The 19,756-nt window shown below is 40.5% G+C and overlaps 2 protein-coding genes across 5 annotated transcripts in view; one reads left to right on the plus strand and one right to left on the minus strand.

The window, feature by feature from the left end:
* The first annotated feature begins 11,901 nt into the window (after positions 1-11,901).
* Positions 11,902-19,756, plus strand: part of SPATA6L (spermatogenesis associated 6 like) — a 53,577-nt gene continuing 45,722 nt past the window's right edge. For 2 of the 4 annotated variants that reach the window (XM_055121739.1, XM_055121915.1), the window contains exons 1-3: positions 11,902-12,030; positions 12,209-12,253; positions 16,457-16,594. In XM_055121739.1, the coding sequence (XP_054977714.1) occupies positions 12,215-12,253; positions 16,457-16,594 (177 nt within the window). In that variant the 5' untranslated portion in view covers positions 11,902-12,030; positions 12,209-12,214. Of the gene's footprint in view, positions 12,031-12,208; positions 12,254-16,043; positions 16,185-16,456; positions 16,595-19,756 lie in introns of those variants that run through there. The other 2 variants (XM_055121851.1, XM_055121787.1) reach the window with 2 other exon arrangements.
* On the minus strand, positions 13,226-16,064 carry PLPP6 (phospholipid phosphatase 6). Its single transcript, XM_055122122.1, has one exon. The coding sequence runs from the start codon at positions 15,988-15,990 to the stop codon at positions 15,112-15,114; it is 879 nt and encodes a 292-aa protein (XP_054978097.1). The 5' UTR covers positions 15,991-16,064; the 3' UTR covers positions 13,226-15,111.

The raw sequence follows: 19,756 nt of genomic DNA on the forward strand, positions 1-19,756 counted from the left end.
GATTCAGCAGTTTCCCTACCAGAAAGTTGTCTATTAAATTTATACTTAGACCAATAACCAATGATTTGTCTACAAAGATGTTTGTTGCATATTTTTGTTTTAGTGTGGGGGTATACCTTGCAGTGCCCAGGGCCTACTCCTGACTGCACTCAGGGATCATTCTTGGTAGAGCTGAGGGGACATACCTGGTGCAGGGGACTGAGTCCAAATTGGGGGTATATAAGGCAAATGCCTTACCCACTGTATTATCTCTGGTTCCTGTGGCAACTTTTTGGGGTTTGCTTTGTTTGGGGGGACCTGGTGGTTCTCAAACACACCTCAGGGAATATTCCTACCTCTGTGCTCAGGAATCACTCTGACTGGGCCTAGGAAGCCCTACCTGTTGTCAGGAGTCAAACCCAGGTCATCCATATGCAAGGCAAATGCCCTATCTGCTGGAGGCTCCTTTGCAACATTTGGATACCTATTGCAACATTTTTAAGTGAGATAAAAGAAGCAATTTAATCACTCATTAATATAAAAACTTTAAACGTAATGGGATATTATCTAGTGCAGCTGGTAGGGCATTCACCTTGCACGAAGCTCACCCGGGTTCGATTCCTCCACCCCTCTCGAGCAGCCTGGCAAGCTACCGAGAGTATCCCCCCCCCACCGCATGGCAGAGCCTGGCAAGCTACCCAGGGTGTATTCAGTATGCCAAAAACAGTAACAACAAGTCTCACAATGGAGTCGTTACTGGTGCCCGCTTGAGCAAATCGATGAGCAATGGGATGACAGTTGACACTGACAGTGACAGTGATTATTCAAAAATATAAATAAAACAAATGAAACACTGTTAAAAAAAACCTGAGTTTAGAAATTAAAGTCACAGAATAGGGGCTGGAGCGATAGTACAGCGGGTAAGGCGGTTATCTTGCACGCGGCCAATCCGGGTTCGATTCCCAGCATCCCATATGGTCCCCCCGAGCACCACCAGGAATAATTCCTGAGCAGAGCCAGGAGTAACCCCTGTGCATCGCTGGGTGTGACCCAAGAAGAAAAAAAAAACATTTTGTTCCCATGAAAGCACAGCATAAGGTAAGCTCTAAAGTCCCCTATGCCAGCAAAGCAAGCTCTACATAAATGTAAACATTGTTTTTATTTTATTTTTTCTTACCTCTATGACTACATCTCCTTGGTCTCTTTAGCAGTTGCCACTTTTATCTTACCTCAAATTTTAGAATTCCACAAATTTGGTACAGTGGGAAGTTCCTTATGTGTTTCTGTGGCTTTAAGAGTATCTGTATACTTATAATTCCCAAAATGAAAGCCAATCCCTGACCAAATCCCTGACTCACATGTCTATCTGATAAGTTGACATCTCTCTTTGACTCATGCTTATCATATGTTTAATATATCCCAACAGAGACCTCTTTGTTATTTTTCTAATTGGATCATGGCGAGATATAGTTATAAAGTTGTTCATGATTGAGTTGCAGTCATACAATGTTCCAACACCTATCCCTTCACTGGTACACATTTTCAGTCACCAATATCCCCAGTTTTCCTCCCACACACCCAGCTCTACTCTGCCCCCATAGTCTGCCTCTATGGCAGATATTTTTCTTCTCTTTCTCTTGTTTTTCCTTTAGGCACTGTGGTTTGCAGTACTATAACTGAAGGGGGTATCATACATATCACTTTACCTTTTCTCAGTTCTCCGTTTTTGCCCAGAGTGATCATTGCCACCAAACATCCAAGAGAGAACTCTTGATTTTACCCTTTCCCCAAACTTTTCTTTTCAAATCAATAAACGCTCTCCCTTCATGTCCAAAATAGATCAACCTTAATTCACCCTTCTCCTTAACCTCCTATATCTGAACTAATTACAAGTTTCGTTATCCTACTTGCAAATAAACCTTAATTTTTTTTTTCTCTTCAGCCTTGTTTCTTTTCTAGCCCAGGACAAAATGATCCTTTGCGGAACCACTGCAGTATTTCAAGTTTTTATTCAGTTTTTATTCTTCAGAGTCTCAAACACATTGCTAAAGAAATAGTACAGTGAATTGGGCAATTTCCTTCACGTGACTGATATGGGTTCTGTCTTTGGCCCCACATACAGTTGCTCGAGCAACCCTACGAGTGATCTCTGAGCACAGAGCTAAGAGTAAGCCTTGGTTTGCCCACCCCCTCAAATAAATAAAAAGAAGAAAAATTAAATTAAGGTTTATTTCTGCACACATATATGCTTTCAATAAATAATTCAAACCCCAGTTTACAAAAAATTTACTTATTTATTTTCTTTTTAACAAAAAGTAAGAAGATAGGTGTTCCCAGATTTGCTGTAACACTTTGGAAATGTCATCAAGGATGACATTTACATCCTTTAGTCCTTTCCACAACACTAAGACTGCTGATTTTGATCTTCAGACTTTTCATGGGTACAGGATGGTCACATAGCTCTGGACATCACAACAAAGTCAAAGAAAGGGCTGAGGATGTGGCTCAGTGGCAGAACAATTGCCTCAAATTTTTCTCTATGGTATTGCAAAAATCAACAATGACAAAAAATTAATGTTTCTTAAAAGTTTCCAGTGACTTTTTCTTATATATCATTGGCCACAAATGGCTTGAGTTAATTATGATTAATTCTCTGGAGTTATTTGCTTTGTCATCCAACAAAACTGGGGTTCTATTAACAAGGATGTAGAACTTATGGCTATTAAGCACACAATTAAATTATCCACCGTAATTGTTTTAGTTCTTGTGCTATCTAGTGCTAGACTAACTCTTAAGTTAATTATTTTTAGCCTCCTCTATCCTCTGCCCAAATCTTTCTTAGTGTGCTCATTGACCTTTTTATTTCTCAGATTTATGATCTTCTTTTTTGATTCTTTATAGCATCATATTTGTTGATTTTGGCATATATTTTCCCTCAGTTTTAAGAGTCTTGCTAATGGTCATATATTTCCTTTCTAAACCTTAGGACTTTGGGAAACTTACCTGTCCACTGGATTTACATAATTTAGGTTCTAAACCTCTAACTATAAATCTATTCTCACTCCAGTCCTCAGGTACTTTCTTCCCAGTATTTATCAAACCATTATCTTACTCTTGTCCATTTATTCTGTTTCTTCATCTACTAGAATGTAAGCTTCATGTAGCACATATATTATTTCTTGTTCACCCTGTACCATTGCCTGAATAACACATAGAAGGTTATTCAATATTCAGTCTATTAATAAAACAAGATTAAAGGGAAAGTGTGGGATTAAGCATGGAGCAGAAAGGATGAAAAGGAGATGTAACAAGGTGTTTCATAGGTGAGAAGAAGTAAATAAACTATAATGACATGAAAAATAACATCTTATTCACTGATGACTTTAGGACCTAAATCCTATGGTTTATAGTCAGTGAATGCTTATACAAGTTTTAAAATTAAATCATATATTAAACACCCTACCCGCTGCACTATCACTCCAGTCCTCTATATATAATAATTTAATTTATTGGAACTTTCTTTGGTCTTAATTAGCTTAACTACTCCCAAGGAAATAGAATTAGCAAACCTAATCTCAAAGGGACAAATTAGTTTTTCCTGAATAAAAATTCTTTTGTAATGAAAAGATATTAATGATGTAGTCCAGGATGGCCAATGGCAGTCTCTGTGGAAAGGTTTATGTGGTACTTTTAAGTGTTTAGCCTACAAATGCCAGTGAATCAAAGCAGAAGCCAGAGAGTAATACATAAGTCTGACTCATGAACTCTAATAAAGTTTGTGAAATAGATCCCGTGTGTGGTTCCAGATCCTAAATGACTTCAAGATTGTTGAAAGCTGTTCAATTGCAATTTGATTCCTTCCTTGGAAGTATTACTTATCCTTAGGGGAAATTCTCAAAAAGTATTTTTACTTACAGAAGAAATACTCAAATTCCCCGTTTTGGTTTTTATATTCTCACAGATGACTATTTTAAAGTCAGTGATTTTTTCTCCCTTGCGTGGGTTTCTCTCTGAATTACTTATGAACTATGGTTTACCAAAGTAATATGCATTTGAGGTGAATAAAACTGCCATCATTTCTCCCTTTTTAACTTCTGGGGCCAGCCAAGTGGTGCTCAGGAGGCCCTGTGGCCACTCTCTTGTGATTCTCAGCAAATGGGTCAGGACCCAAATGTGGTGCTGCTGGGTCGCTGCAGTGCTGGGGATTATCAAAACCACCTCCGCAGGTCTCTGGGGCTACATCTAGTGATGATCTGGGGATCATGTAGAACTGAGCCTGCTGCAATGCAGCCACATGATCTCTCTGGAACACGTGTTTTCTTTTTAACAGTATGGAAGACTTGTATTGATACTTTTACACTGATGCCACTAAGAATCTTCCTATAGGCTATTTTGTATCAGAAGAAGGCACACATAAGAATATAGTTTTTCTCATTTAATTATATGTTCAGGATTAAACATTGTTACCATGAAGTTTTAAATACATGAAAGTATATAATTATATTAAACCCATATGTCTATCAGTCAGATCAACAATTATCAAAGTTTTGTTCTATTTGCTTTATCTGTCTATCCTATTCATTTGCTAGTGTATTTGAAAGGAAAAACCTTAACTATTAGACATTTTACTACTACACACTTTAATATGCATCTATCAACAATGTTTTGGGTATTTGTGCGTGTGTGTGTGTGCTACACTGGCAGTGCCCAGTACTAACTCCTGATTCTGTTAGCAGGGATTGCTCCTGGAGGGACTTTGTTGCTCACATGGGGTGCTGAAGATTGAACCTGGGCTGGTCTTATGTAAGGCAAGTGTCCACCGGGCTCCCCAACAATGTTTTTATTTGCTTTACTTAAACACAAGACTATATCTAGACCTAGCAAAATTAATTTCTTCTTGTTTTTCTGGGAGCCACAACCAGCAGTGCTCAGAGACCCAGAGCCAATTTCATAGATGCTTGGCTTGGTGTGGTGGGTGTGACTGTAGGTAATGAGCAGGGCCACTTGGGGTTCCCTGGGCAGTGCTTGGTACCATGCAGTGATGGGATTCTAGCATTTGTTACCCTGCCATTAGTGGTGTCTCCCTGTACACATTTAAGTTTTGTTTTGTTTTGGTTTTGGATCCCATCTGCTGTGCTCAGTGTTTACTCAGGGCTCTTCACTCAGGAATCACTTTTGGTGGGTTTGGGGAACATATGGTGTTACTGGGGATTGATGCTGGGTAAGGCATATGCAAGGCAAGTACCTTACCGGCTGTGCTATCTCTTAGACCCTACCCATTTGCCTAGTTATGTCTTAATCTGTTGTCTTAATGCATAGTAAAATTTCTCCTAGTTTAGAAATTTGAGGAAACCAAAATATTATTCAAGTATTGTCCTTAAGTTTGTTTGAACCAGGGTCCCCCAAAAATCCACAGATAGTATTTCGTTGTCAGTTCTCTTAAGTATATTTCAAATAAGAGCATTTCCATTTTCCTCTTAAAAATATATCATTGATTTGTTTTAAACAAATGAGGTCATTTGTCCTATTTTCCCAGTTTTTTCATAATATTGACATGCCTGTTTGTTTTCTTGTGGCACCATCAACATTATTTTCTAGGCCGTCATATTTCCTTGAAAGAAGTTAGATTGACTTAGTCTACTTGCGCTATCCATTGTGGTGGTAGTGACTTACCGCTTGTGGTTTGAGCATTTGAAATGTGACTAGTATGAGTGAGTGTGTGAGGAAGAAAATTCTAATTTTATTTACTTTAGTTCATTTAAATTTAAACACTCATATATGTTTATATAGACAATGCAGCTCTAGTGGCCTTATTAGATTCAAAATCAACATTACAGTAAAAGTGCTCCAAAGATACTTTCCATATCAGAACTTTTTGTAATGATAAAATCTATCAGGGGATTCATCTAGCAGCCTGATTTTTGGGGGGTTAAGGGGGGGGGCCACACGTGGTGCTACTTAAGGCATACTCCCAGCTTGGTGCTTGCAGAATCATTTAGCACTGGGGATAGATGCTAGGGCTCTTGCATGCACAGCATGCACTGCAGCCCTTTAAGTTATCTTCCCAGCTCCCATATGAACTTTAAAAAAAGATAAACTTCATCCTTATGAAATTTATGAGAACTAAGGAAAGAACTGCCTATCATTGAGAACTTACATATATTCACAGTAAAACTCAGAAAGGTAAACTTGTTTCTCTACATATCAGACTGTGAGTAAATGAAACTTTGAAGAACATTTCATATAAGACTTTGGAAAAACCAAATATAAAACACAATTATATCATGGGTTTTATAACTGAGTCTTATTTCTTACCATGGGAGTTATTTTTTTTAAGGAAAAGAAAACTAGAAACTCAGTATGGCTGAATAATTCAACATGTTTCATGTCTTTGATTTTTTCTTCTTCTCCTATTCAGGCTTTTCTCAAAAGATGCTAATGAAGAACTCACTTTGGAAACTCAATCTTCTGGCATTATTCACATTACTAATGAATAATTCACCAGCTTAACAGAATGTAGGGCCTAACAAATGTGTCTACTGATACAAACTAATGGACTTGATAAAGACTTTAAAGGGCTTTTCCCTCTACTCATTATTGAATAAAGTTGCCCTAGGAAAGATAACTGACTCTATAAAATAAGCATGAATGTGACAGGAAGAAGATAGACCCTTGCATGGCTGTATGATGCAGGACAGAGGGCAGGTATGTTCTAATGCTACTGCTTCTAGACTCTGATGAAAACGATATGCTTCTGGTGAAAATGATGGGCATTTGTTGGAAAGAGGTTTGAAATTTCAATGACTTCAGAAGTCCTGAGAAAACCAAGAATCACAGGAAAAGAAACCCTGCACCGGAGGCAGAAGAGGCTGCCATCCTTGCATGGATGTTTTCATGGCCTGTGGCACATAGGATGCAGCCCCCTAAGATTCTGATCCTTCCTATCTCCCCAGATTTATCCTTTTGACTGTTTCATGTTTTCTACTTACCTTAATTTGTTTCTCTTTTTGATTAAATCACGCAAATATTTGGCAAAAATATTTTTTACATACACTGTCACTGTCATCCCGTTGCTAATCGATTTGTTTGAGCGGGCACCAGTAACGTCTCTCATTGTGAGACTTATTGTTACTGTTTTTGGCATATCCAATACACCACAGGTAGCTTGCCAGGCTCTGCCGTGCGGGCGCAATACTCTCGGTAGCTTGTCAGGCTCTCCGATAGGGGTTTTACATACACGAGAGTACTAAATGGAAAGAAAGAATTTTTTGACATTTCTATTTCAGGTTTTCTTCCCCATGAACCACTTACTCAGTTCATAATGACTCCTTTTGGGCATATTCTAAATATATATATGCAGTTATTATAGTCATCATCCCTTCTAAATGGCAGCAGCATACTTCACATTCATTTTATGCTCTTTTCTTCTTTAATCCATTTAAAGATTCACCATTTACTGATGGGATTTAAAACTGATTTATTCTTTTTCCATCCTGAATAGTATTCTATCTTGAGGCTTAACTATATTTGATTTAAACTGACCCTACTTAATGAACATTTAGATGGTTTTCAGTTTTTTTAATTATTTCATTTTTTAAAGAAGTTCACAATATTTGAGTACATTTAATATTCAACACCAATCCCACCACCATTACACCTTCCCACCATCATATTTCGGGTATTTCTATCCCAAACCCAAATCCCTGCCCCAAGGCAGAACCAAAATAATTTATTTTGTATTATTTACTATAAATAAACTGCTGAAAATGATCCAAAAAAGCTTTCTTAGATAAAAGTGTGTGAAGGTTGTTATGGTTTTCACTTTGGGGGGGGTGGAATTTAGATTTGGGGGACAGATCTTGCTATGTTCAGGGGATATTGCTACCTCTGTTCTCAGTAATTACCCCGGCAGTTCTGGGGGACTGTATGTGCAACCGGGGTTGGCAGCATACGAGATAAGTGTCTTGCCACCTGTACTATCGTTCCCACCTGTTTCAAGTGTTTTTTAGTTCAAGTATAATGCTGTGTTGGTTTTTGGGGAGGACCACACCCAGCGGTGCTCAGGGTTTGTTCCTCACTCTGTGCTCAGGAATCACTCCTGGTGGGCTCAGAGGGCCACTGGGTAGGCCACGTGCAAGGCAAACACCCTACCCACTGAAATATTGCTCCCTGTAGCATATATTTTTATGTACTTAAAGTGTATATAGAAACCAGGGAGGTTCCTGTATATACTTAGGGAAGACCCCTGAGCACTACAGCATGGCCATGGTGATCTCAGGCACTGGAATTATCAACAGCACTACTACATCCTTCAGTCCTAGCACAGAACCATCAGCCTGGTTAGACTAGTATCACTGGGAATGGTTCCTGCATTCCCTGAACCCACACCTCCAAAGAACCAGAGAAATGGCAGCACTAAAAAAATCTGTGCCACAATATGAATGGCTTGGAAGGTACAGGAATGGTTATCTCACAGAAGCTAGAAAGCAAAGGTAAGACAGGCAGCCTTGTTGACATCTTGCTTTTAGCTCAGAGGTGTGTTGGATTCCAAAAAACCGTAAAATAATAAATGTGTCTAGTTTTGAATCACTAAGTTTGTGGTAATTTGTTACAGCAGTATAGAAAATTATGTCTATTTATAGTCCCACTGAGGATGTGTTTTCCCACCATCCCGACTAAATTCTAAAAAAATAGTTTCTTTCCCATGGAGCTGGAGCAATATTATAGTGGGTAGGGTGCTTTCCTTACACATGGCTGACCTGGATTCAATCCCTGGCACCCTGTATGGTGCCCTGAGCCTGATGAAGTGATCCCTGAATGCAGAGCCAGGAGTAAGTCCCCAGCTTACTCACACTCATACTCACACTCACACTAGCTTACTGCTAGTGTGGCTCCAAAACAAAAGAAAACTTAAAAAGTTTCCTTCCCATATATGAATTCTTCTTACATTATTTGATAAGTATACAATTTCATGCATTATATATTTTTTGTTGTTGAAAGGGAAGTCTCAGCCACAGTAATCTGACTGCAATGCTTTTGTGTTAACTTTTGGGGAAATTTCCATTTGAGGCATGGATATGAGTAGGTCAGGATATGCCGCTGTGTCATTTCTGCAATGCTGATGTCACTGCTGACCAGGCTGTTCAGTAGAAACACTTTGAGGATAAAAGTTGTTCAATGGTATTTGTTTACTGTCACCAAGTATTACCTACACAGGTAAGAAAACCAGTTTCTGGAGGTGGTATCCAGTTCTTGAATGGGTTTGTTCAGGAGTGAGGTAATGATTAACCACTTTGCAAGATGGGCCAGAGGTAACTTTCACATCTCCACCAGAAAAAAGCCTCAGGTGATTCTGTGTGGGGAGTTAAGAGTGGAAATATTTACTATCAATTTATTTAATACCCTCATTGCAGATGAACAGAGAAGCTGCACCTGATCCTTTCTCATTCTGCACACAGTCTATCCTCAGATGATGACCTCTCTTTACCTGTAGTACATTCAACTGCATATTCTCATTTGGTCATATCTGTATTGAACATCTATTTGAAGGTATTTATTGAGCATTGCTAGTAGGTATTTAAAATGTGCTTAGTCATGCAGAACTTACAGTTTGTGGAGACTAATAGTAATCAACAATCATAGAAATTAATGTAAAATTGTCCTTGCAACAGTTACTTGAAGAGGAGATACATATATCTATAATGGTGAAATCCTACCTGGTTAGAACAAGCAGAAGGGAGAAGTTAATCTGTGTACATGTGTTAATCCCTATTTACACTGGATGACACCCTGGACAAAGAGTAGAATAGAGAAGGATAGACAAGGAAACTGCCTAGTCAGGTAGAAGTTAAACAGAAGCAGACAGATAATGTGTCAGTAAATTTGAGGGACCCAGAAGAAGGCTAGGAGCTGAGCAAGTAGAATAGTTTTTATCACTAGAGGTTCAGTTGAATGAAGAGAGTCCAGTAAGACTAGGAAGAACATAAGCTGGGGCAGAGTGCCTCTAGGGAAAAACAGGATGCCAGGGTTCCCCACTATGTTGCAGGGGGCATGATGTACTAGAGCACACCTGGATTCAAATTTGGCTGCTCCCCTTTAGCTCTGTGGCCTTAAGCAAAAGGCTGCCTGCTCTCAGAACCTGCATTTAAAAATAGGGATGGCAGTAACACAACCACAAAGAGTGATACGATGAAATGAGTTAGCATATGCTATGTGTCCAGCCCATGGTGTCTAGCCCATCAGTAAAGACTGATTCCTTTCATTATACCCCAGTTCGCTTATCCATTTTTGGTTGTCACTGTCTTTGATGTCTTAGCATTGGTGTTGCTGATTTAGCTGCAAGGGTCAGTACAGGGCCCGTCCCTTTATATCCCTTTATTATCCTGGATGTCAATATCTGTTGTGAGCTCACAAAGGAGTGTTCTGGATACTGTTGGGAGCCCAGTTCCTGTGTGCCTCCTGGTATTCAGAAAAAAAGAAAACCAGAGATTGGTGAGCACACAATGTACCCTCCTTTACTATATTGAGTTATTTTTCCCCTTCCAGGGAGAGAAACTCCAATGACCTAAGGGAACACCTAGTTCTTATCTCTGTACAGTACAACCTTCTCCATTTGCATTTCTGCAATTGCATAAACCCCCAATGCAAAATATTAGCAGACATAAGTGACTCACCACAATTTAAGATGTTTTTCCCTAGGGAGGCAGCAGGCACCCCCCCACCCCCACCCAAACCTCACCAGATTTTTCATACTAGCTGGAAGTAGCCATTCCTTCCCTTCCATCATAGTAGGTATCAAAAACAGGAAATAAGGAAAGAAAAAAAAAAAGCAATTTTCCATAGCCAGAAGAAATTGCTTGCCATCTCTATTTTTAGTGTAAATCTGGTTTTAGCAAATATATTAGCCATCTATAGAGAGATCACGTTATTCAAGCACGCCTTAGGTTAAACTAAACCCAGAAAATAAGAGACTGACAATTATTTATGTTGTGCTGCTTAATACAGGATACTAAACTTTTAAGCCAACCTACCTTCCTTGCTTCCCTCCCTCCTTCCTTCCTTCCTTCCTTCCTTCCTTCCTTCCTTCCTTCCTTCCTTCCTTCCTTCCTCCCTCCCTCCCTCCCTCCCTCCCTCCCTCCCTTCCTTCCTTCCTTCCTTCCTTCCTTCCTTCCTTCCTTCCTTCCTTCCTTCCTTCCTTCCTTCCTTCCTTCCTTTCTCCCTCCCTCCATCCCTCCCTTCCATGGCTGTACTATTGCTCCAGCCACTAATCTGTATTTCTAATGAGTGTATGTTTTATTTCTCATTTTTTTTATAGAGCCATGTTTTCCAACTAAGCATGAGGACATTACATTTCATAAGCAAGAGTATTTTTAGGGGCAAGATACATTATTATACTACTATTACTATTTATTGTTTTTGTCACCCTCTCTGCATTGCTCAGGGCTTACTCATGTCTCTGTGCTCAGGGATCACTACTAAATAATTCAGGATACTAAAGTTTGAGCCTGCCTTTCTCTCTCCCCATCCCCCTCCCTCCCTCTTACCCTCACACTGGCCTCTCTGCTGGGGAACCCTCTGCACCGAGCTGCCCTGGTAAAGCAAGTGTGTAGACCCCTGTGCTACTCCTTCCCCCCTCCTCCCCCGACACACACTATTTTCATTAGTATCATTACCAAAATTCCTGGGTTTGGGGTTGATGAGCTTTGAAATGTCGGTGGTGTTTTAATTAGAACACCTATGCGCATTCTACTTTTGGAACGGGCCCTGTGAAACAATTTACAGACTAGAGGACCTTTAAGAGAGTAGAAGGAAAAGCAAGGGGAAGAGGAAACCAAGACTCTTCTGCAGCGCCTGGACCAGCCACCGCGCGGGGTGTGGCCAGGTCCCCGGGGCGCCCAGCCCCGGCACCGCCTGATGCGCGGCGCGAGGCCGCAGCGCGGAGGGGCTGGCACACGCTCGCCGCCGCCCGGAGTTCCGCATGGAAGGTGGCGCATTGGAGTGTCCAGGGCAACGCGACGCTTCCGACTTCTGGAAGCTTGGACTCAGGCTCGCGTTAGTGTGGGGGCCTTCTGGGTGGGAGGGACCTGGCTGGGGTGGGGGTGGGACGGATGGGGACCTGGAGGCCCGAGGGGCCAGGGGAAGCCGCTGGGAATACTTGCTCCAGGGACTGAAATTGAAGCAAGGCGCTGGACTAGAGGATCATTTCATTTCAGTACTTTTGCCCACGCAGGGAACGATGCCTCTGGAGGTGGTGGTGGAGCTGCAGATCCGGGCGGTAAGAGATCAACAGTCCTCTCCTCCAAATCAGACTTTCCCAAGGTTTTGTTTGTTTGTTTTTGGGCCACACCCGGCGTTGCTCAGGAATCACTCCTGGCGGACCTGGGGAACTCTGAGGGATATCGGGTCTGGAACCCCGGTTGGACGCGTGCAAAGATAGGGCCTTACCCACTGTATTCTCTTAGGCCCCTCCCAAGGCCCTGCGGTCTTCATCTCTTAGGACAAATCCTACCTTTATCCCTGAGATTCACTACCGTGGTCTTTCCTGATTTAAGTCAATTCAAGCCCTTCCACCTTTCACCTCTAAAAGTGAATGCTTCTTAGCGTTTACTTCTCTAAAAATAACCCCACGTTAAGTCTAATAAGAATTTTCTTTCCTAATATTAAGATTTGTGAATTTAATAACCTCTCCTTTAGATAATTAGGGGTGAACTTAATTTCAAAAAGGCCCTGTCCGTTCTTGATTATTTGCCACCCTGTGAACAAATTATTTGCTAAGCTATTTCCCCACTAGCAATGGCTCTGCCTTGCTAACTCCAAAAGGGAAATCAACTAATCTAATCAACAATTACCCGCCAAGTCCTGCTTAAATGAGGTGCTGAGGCAGAGTAACACATTGTTCTAATTGCAGTGTTTTCTCTTATTCAACTTGCATTTCTCCAACTCTTCCAACTGTAGTTACTGATAGCCTGTTAGGCAGACTTGTCTTCGAACTATAGGGGGTTCCCTACTGGACTTGGTGAAATGTGTACTGCCAACAGGTATTGGCCAAAGAAAATCTGGTTAACTTCAGTACATGTAATGAATGCTGTGGCTTCAATCGTATATGTAGCTTAGAAACAAAGATAATCAATGTTTCTTGGATCGCCCCCCGCTTAGCTGCCAACAAAGAGCCAGACTCGATTAGTTGTGCTGTATCAGAACGACGCAGTTTCATCCCGAGTAATAAATCATTCTCTTCATGAAGGCAGAAATGATCAACTCACTTTATTCAACAGCACTGGTAGTTTTATTTGGATTTATTAAAGGCATTCCTTAGTGCACAATTAAATTTACAGCAAAATAAATTTTCTACTCTATGGTTCTTAAAATGTCCCCCAAACATCAGGTAAATTGATCAGTGCTTTAAGATATTAAGAGTCAAGAAGCTCAGACTGCAGCAGATAAAACAGGAAATTCCAGCACTATTACTAAGAACCCCCAATATTCAGACTTTTCAACCCTGTATGAGGCAATGTCACTGCTTCCAAATATCTGGATTGAATTTCTTCTAATTAAAATAAAGGATGTCTCTAAGGTTAAACTGAATAGGTGTCACAGTTTGGCGTAATCAGTAAGTGAAGAGGTAGTCTGTGTTCAGGATGTTGAGGAGATGTAAAGAATCTCATTTTATTTCATTTTAATAATTTTATTTTGTAGAGCAGCTATTACTCTTTCCAGGTGCCTCTCATCCACAGAAAATTATGCACCCACCCATTAAGAACCCTCTTATGATAAGGCATTCTCCATCATAACCCTACATTTAGAAACAAAAATCACTGCTCATTAACATAGCTGAAGACACCAGTTCTAAAGGTAACTTAAAGGTTCTTATTTTCAGGTAGAGCAGCATTTAAATCCTATGCCCTTTTCATTGTTCCCTCATCAAAGAACTATGAGCAGAACAATGCGTTGGCTCAAAGAATAATGTCCCTCTACTCTGCATTTGTAATATTTAGTCTTGTGATTTGGAGAGGGTCCATTAGCTGATTTAAATGTAAAGGGACGTTAAATAAAAGTTTATGACTTAGTTACATTTTGTACCTAGGTGTGTCAGCAGGCACACTGTAAATACTGTTACCATAAATTTGCTCTATATAGGGAATGGAATTCTATGAGAAGCCATTAAAATATAGGGGCATCCTCTTGGAATGTATAAGAAAGCTGACATTGCAAAGATTTAGGGTATTTTTTCATATTAAAGAGAAAGCACTCTTTATTCAGCAGAGATTCAGCAGATATTTGACAGACAATAGGGACCCCCTTCTCCTTTGTTGGTCCATTGATATAAGGGATCAGTTTTATAACTCACAAGCTTTCCATTCCTCTCACTTTCCTAGTGACTTGGCTTTTCTGTCATGTCAAGCCAACTATTAGCTAACAAAATTAGACATGAGGCCATAGTCCCATCCTTTCCTCTATAGATAAGCCCAGTTTTTAAGTGCTGCTTTAAGTTGGGTTTCAGAATTCTGAAAGTATTTAATAGAAAGAAAAAGGATATTTTAAATACTTATTTTGAAGAGGTAAAGGAAAGAAAGGCATATACTATAATCTCTGTTCTTACTACCCAATCTGCAAAGATGGGAAAGACAATAAAGTGCACAAGCTTACCAAGAAAATCAGGGTTAAGAAGAAATCTCCCCAAACGTAGCAACAAATCTTCAGGGAATAAACTACAGAAATATTTGTCTTAGCCGCTTAAAGTATAGTTTAAATATACTTCAGGAAAAAGACTAGGATTAATAAGTGGTTCATCTGCATGTATACTTAATATTTTTTCAAAGTTTAAATTGCAAGTGATATGTTGATGGGGTTACCACAACACAAATTTTACTGATGTCAACTATTAAAAATCATCAAGGTTGTAATCACCCCAGCTTGACTTCTTTACAGTATCATGGAGATATATACTCAATGAATATTAATGGTATATAATAGAGGGTTTTTTTTCAAGGAGGTATGACACCCCAAATCCCAATCCAAATGGGGACTGAAATGTCTTAAGAGAGGCAAGCTAGAAGGATGCGGATTTATGTCAGCATCATCTTATATGGAAGCCTTCAGATCTCCTGGTGCCATCATGAAAAAGTTGGGTCATTATTGGTTCCAAAATCCAAAGAGGACCGCAGCATTATGTGGTGAGAGCCAGCAATAGTCCACAATGCTGTAAGTCATGTAGCCCAGAAAAAAGCCAAAAGCCACGTCACTGACGTTGTGCCGTCCCAGCATGACCCTGGAGAGGCCCAGGATGAAAGCCCACAGTACCACCAGCACCCTCAATGGAATCGCCAGCACCAGGTGGTTCAGGATGAACCGTGACACCAGGGCGGCCCTGGTGGCATGGCCCGAGGGGAAGGAGTACTTGTCCACGGAGACAGTGAAAAACATGTCCATTTGGTTGTGGGCGGGCCGGCGCCTGCGGACCAGCCCCTTGATCAGGCTCACCAGCAGCAGGTCCAACAGCAAGGCGAAGAGCAGGTTCATCAGTACCTCGCGCCCGGCCCAACTGTCGCTCCTGGACAGGCAGTAGACAGTGCCCAGTAGCCAGGGGATGCCATGTCCCGAGATTTCCAGCAGCTTCATCAGGGGTCTCATGTTGCCCCAGGACGAGCTCTCCCCGGCGCACACGCCCAGCTTCTTGGAGAGCCACAGGTCGATGGCCAGCAGAGAGCGCAGGGCAATGTCCAGGAAAGATGGGTTCAGGTCCATGCGGTCCTCCTCGGGCAGCGAGGCCGAAGGCGCCGGCTGGGGACCGGCCCCTACCAACGGGAAGGAGCCGCGGCGGTGCACGGGGCTCTCGGACGCGCGGAGCCGGGCGCAGGTGGGGTCTCCTCCGGGGCCGCGGCTGCTGAGCAAGGACTGGAACTCGAACCGGGGGCCGCCGCCGCCGCCGTGGGCCGGGCTGCCGGGGCCGCCGCTGCTCGCGACCGCGGCGCCCTGCGGCCGGCCCTCGACGTTCCTCCGGGGACTCGGCATCGCGGCGGCCGGCCCCAGCCGCTGGACCCCGCGGCCTGGAGAGAGGCTTCCCGGCCGTCGGGCTGCTTCCGCTTCCGCACGCCCATCGCGAAGGGGCGGGGAGAAGAGGCTGGCGGGGACGATCCTGACACCTGGCGGATGTGTGGAAGGAGGCTGCAATTTTCCATTTGCGGAATGGGGCTGGAAGTGGGGTGGTAATTAGCTTGGGAAGTATAGGTGAAGAAGTGTGTGAGTGTGTGTGTGTGTGTGTGTGTGTGTGTTTGTGTGTCTGTGTGTCTGTGTATCTGTGTACATTTGACCTTGGAGGTGAGTGATGAAGAAGTGTGTATGTGTGTGTGTGTGTGTGTGTGTGTGTGTGTGTGTGTTTGTGTGTTTGACCTTGGAGGTGAGTGATGAAGAGAAAAAAGAATAGAACACAAACAAACCCTGTTTTGTTATAATCCCCTCCTCCCCTTTTCCTTTCAAGATTTCTTGCCCAGGAGTTTTCCTTCCTAGCAAGCAGTATGTGTACCTCGGGGTCTACATCCTGAATCAATACCTGGAGACAGACTACTTTTCTCCCGTCTTTCCTATTCCGATTCATCAGTGCATGAGATTTGAAAAGGTGATTTTGATTTTTTTTTTCCTCTTTCCTAAATAGAGACATTATGATTTTGCTGTCTGAAGATCATTTTATGGTTCTGCCACGAAAACAGTTCTTAACAGAGCTGTTTAGTAAATTTTGTTTTAAAAACTTACTTGCAGGCACCTCAGCAAAGTCCAAAACTGCTGCTGGAGAATTTGTCTTTCAACCTAGGTCTGAGCCAGTTTCTGTCAATCTAGTACTAAATACCCTGGTGGATGATTTTCTATTCTTGGAATTCCCTTGGTATTTTTTTAACTGGAGCAGAAAGCATTTTCTGAATGTTTTTGGAAGTGTTAGAAGCAGTTGCATCACATTTATGACAGGGATTATTAGTAAAATAGCAGACTTTAGAAACAAATATTCTTACATTCACTTTTAGAAAAATAATGATTCAATTTAGTTCAGTTCTTTATCTGAAATTGTGTGGCAAAACAAGAAAGCCCTTCAGATTACTGACTCTCCTTAGGTCATACCTGCTTATTTAGGTTTAGCAATATGCTATATTTCATTTTTTATTTTTAAAAAGTGAGGGGGGAGTTTGGGCCACACCCAGTGTTGTTCAGGACTTACTCCTGGGTCTGTGCTCCTTCGAGAGGTTGAACCAGGGAATAGTAAGGATACAAGGCAAGTGTCTTAATCCCTCTACTATATCTTTGATCCATAGATTCTCTCCTAGTCAATATGGTCATGATTAAGAAAGTTAAAGTGTTAACAACCTTCTTACGTTAGAGTGGTAATTTCCCTCCTATGCAATTGCTGATAATTCTTTGAGATTTTTATTTTGGAATTTGGAATTGGAATTTTGTTAGCCTTAAGTTTAATGATTTTATCCCAAACTATCATTGAGGTAGTCTTTTTGGGAAGGGAATGACTGGTAATGTTCCAGGGAGAGGCTTTTAAGGCCCTGTGGCAATACCCAGCAAATGTCCAATCTATTTTTATTTCTATTTGTGGGTAACACCTGGTGGTGTTCAGGGATTACTCTCTGCTTGGTGTTTGGGGGTTGCTCAGTGAAGACCATGTGGTGTCAGGATTGAACTTGGGCCTCCTCCTGCATGCAAAGCTAATTCTTTGTCCCCAGTCCGTCTTTTTAATTGGAGATTGTGAGACGAGATGGGGATTAGTTTTCCAAAGGGCTTGGACTATATAGAATATTTCAATAAATTATGGTTTAAGAACTTAGAAGAGTCTACCAAATGGAGTGATAAGAGAAATAAATGGATATCGTTCCTTGAAATATTCAGTCAAAAGCATATGCTGCTACCATTTGGATGTTGGTGGAGATAAAAAAGTAGATGGTGAAAATTTCACCCCACCTCCTGATTTTCTAATTGGATTTATTACCATTTTATTTCTGGAGAAGACTTTAAAACATCTTTTTATAAGATGCCCAATTAATGAATCGTAGAATCACAGCATGTTGATGACCTCGTAGATCATATAGTTCACTCTCTTTTATTTGTAAGGAGGAAGAGTGAGACCCTAAATCACTGTAGACTCTACTCCCTGCCTCTTTCAAATCTATGCCTTTGCAGTGATGGACCAATTTTGGGTTATGCAAAATTCAACTAAGTCAATAATTTTAAAATTAGAAAAATTGCCCTCTTGTGTAAGTTATTTGGGTTGTTAGCTTCCTTTCAGTTAACTCTAGCCTTCTTTTGTTCTGTTCTTTAGTTGCAAATAGTTGTAGCATGTAATGAGACTATTTTCTCCTCCCTAGACCTTCTTTGTAATTCAGAATTGAATGTTCTAAGACAATTAGATAAATAATAAATTTTTAAAAATGTATGAGTCTTTGTGTTTGAACAGTTCATGTTGATCACATTTGAGAAAGTCTTTACACATGAGGGGATGAAATTACTGCAATAAAATAAAAGAAAACTAACCTTGCCCACATTTGGCAAATAAGGTAAGTTGTTAAGGAATAAATTGATAATAGGAGACAATATTTATTTTTGTAATCAAAAAAGATCTGGCTTTGGAGCAAAGGTATATTTTAACCATGCTTATGATGAAAAACTGTTTAAATCAGACCTTTAATGCTAGATGTCAAACTCCACTGAAAACTTATGTTTCTTAGTTCTAAAGTTCAGAGAGAAGGGCATCATATGCATTTAATTTTGGTCTTATCCCAGGCTCTTTTATCTCTAGGACAAAATATGCATATTTGGCAAGAAATCGAGCTAGACAGGTATCACATTGTTTTCCTTGTACTTCATGATGCACTTTCAATTTAAGAGATTATCTTTTAGATGTATTTTAGATTCTGTGGGAGTGAAGTTCCAGGTGTCCCTTTGCTCTTGGAAAGTTTCAGTTATGCCGATTCATTTTCGTGAAGGACCTATATAGTATATATTTTTGCAAACACTAAGGCTGGAAGAAAATTTTTCTTTTATGACAAAAAAAAGTAGCTCTAGAGTCAGCCAGTATCACAAGCTGTGAAAGTGGAACCATTAGACTCCTTTCTGTATAGTGTTTTATACAGGCTGTGTGTTTATTATACTGTTTCTGCATTTACTGTGTAAATGTTGGTATTATGTTAAGTTTTATGTGTTATTTGCCACGATTTTGTAATTTTTTTGGAGGGGATTTCTAGCAATGCTCAAAAATTATTCCACATAAATTAAGGGTAATTGCTTCTTTGTTTTATGTCACTTCAACTTGTAGAGGATTTCAGAGCATTTTAATTTTCAAATAGTGAGGGATATCTGCACTAATGTGTAGTGTTTCTTTTGTATTATACATAAAATATTTATTTATATTCCTTTAGAAATCCAATAAGCTTCATTCCGTTAACAACTTTTAATATGACTATAGTATACAAGGTATTTTTTTAGGTACTCAAGTAAGACTCTGAGATTGATGCCAGCAAACCTTTTAACAAGAGGTTCTAAGACTAGGTAAAGTTGATGATATTTTGTGTAAGTGGGTATATTCCATTAACTCAGATTTTTCTTGTTCTTGGAATTGTGTTAATTTTCATCATATAACATATATAGTCATAAGATGTCAATATAAAAAAGTATAATATTGTCATATGTTGAACTTTTAACTCTATACTTGTTACATTTACTCTTATTCTGTCCTGAGGTATTATGTGACTGGATTTTACATGTTAAATATTCAGAAGAGCATAATCTA

The sequence above is a fragment of the Sorex araneus genome, chromosome 1, assembly GCF_027595985.1.
Source record: "Sorex araneus isolate mSorAra2 chromosome 1, mSorAra2.pri, whole genome shotgun sequence".
Taxonomy (NCBI): Eukaryota; Metazoa; Chordata; class Mammalia; order Eulipotyphla; family Soricidae; genus Sorex; species Sorex araneus.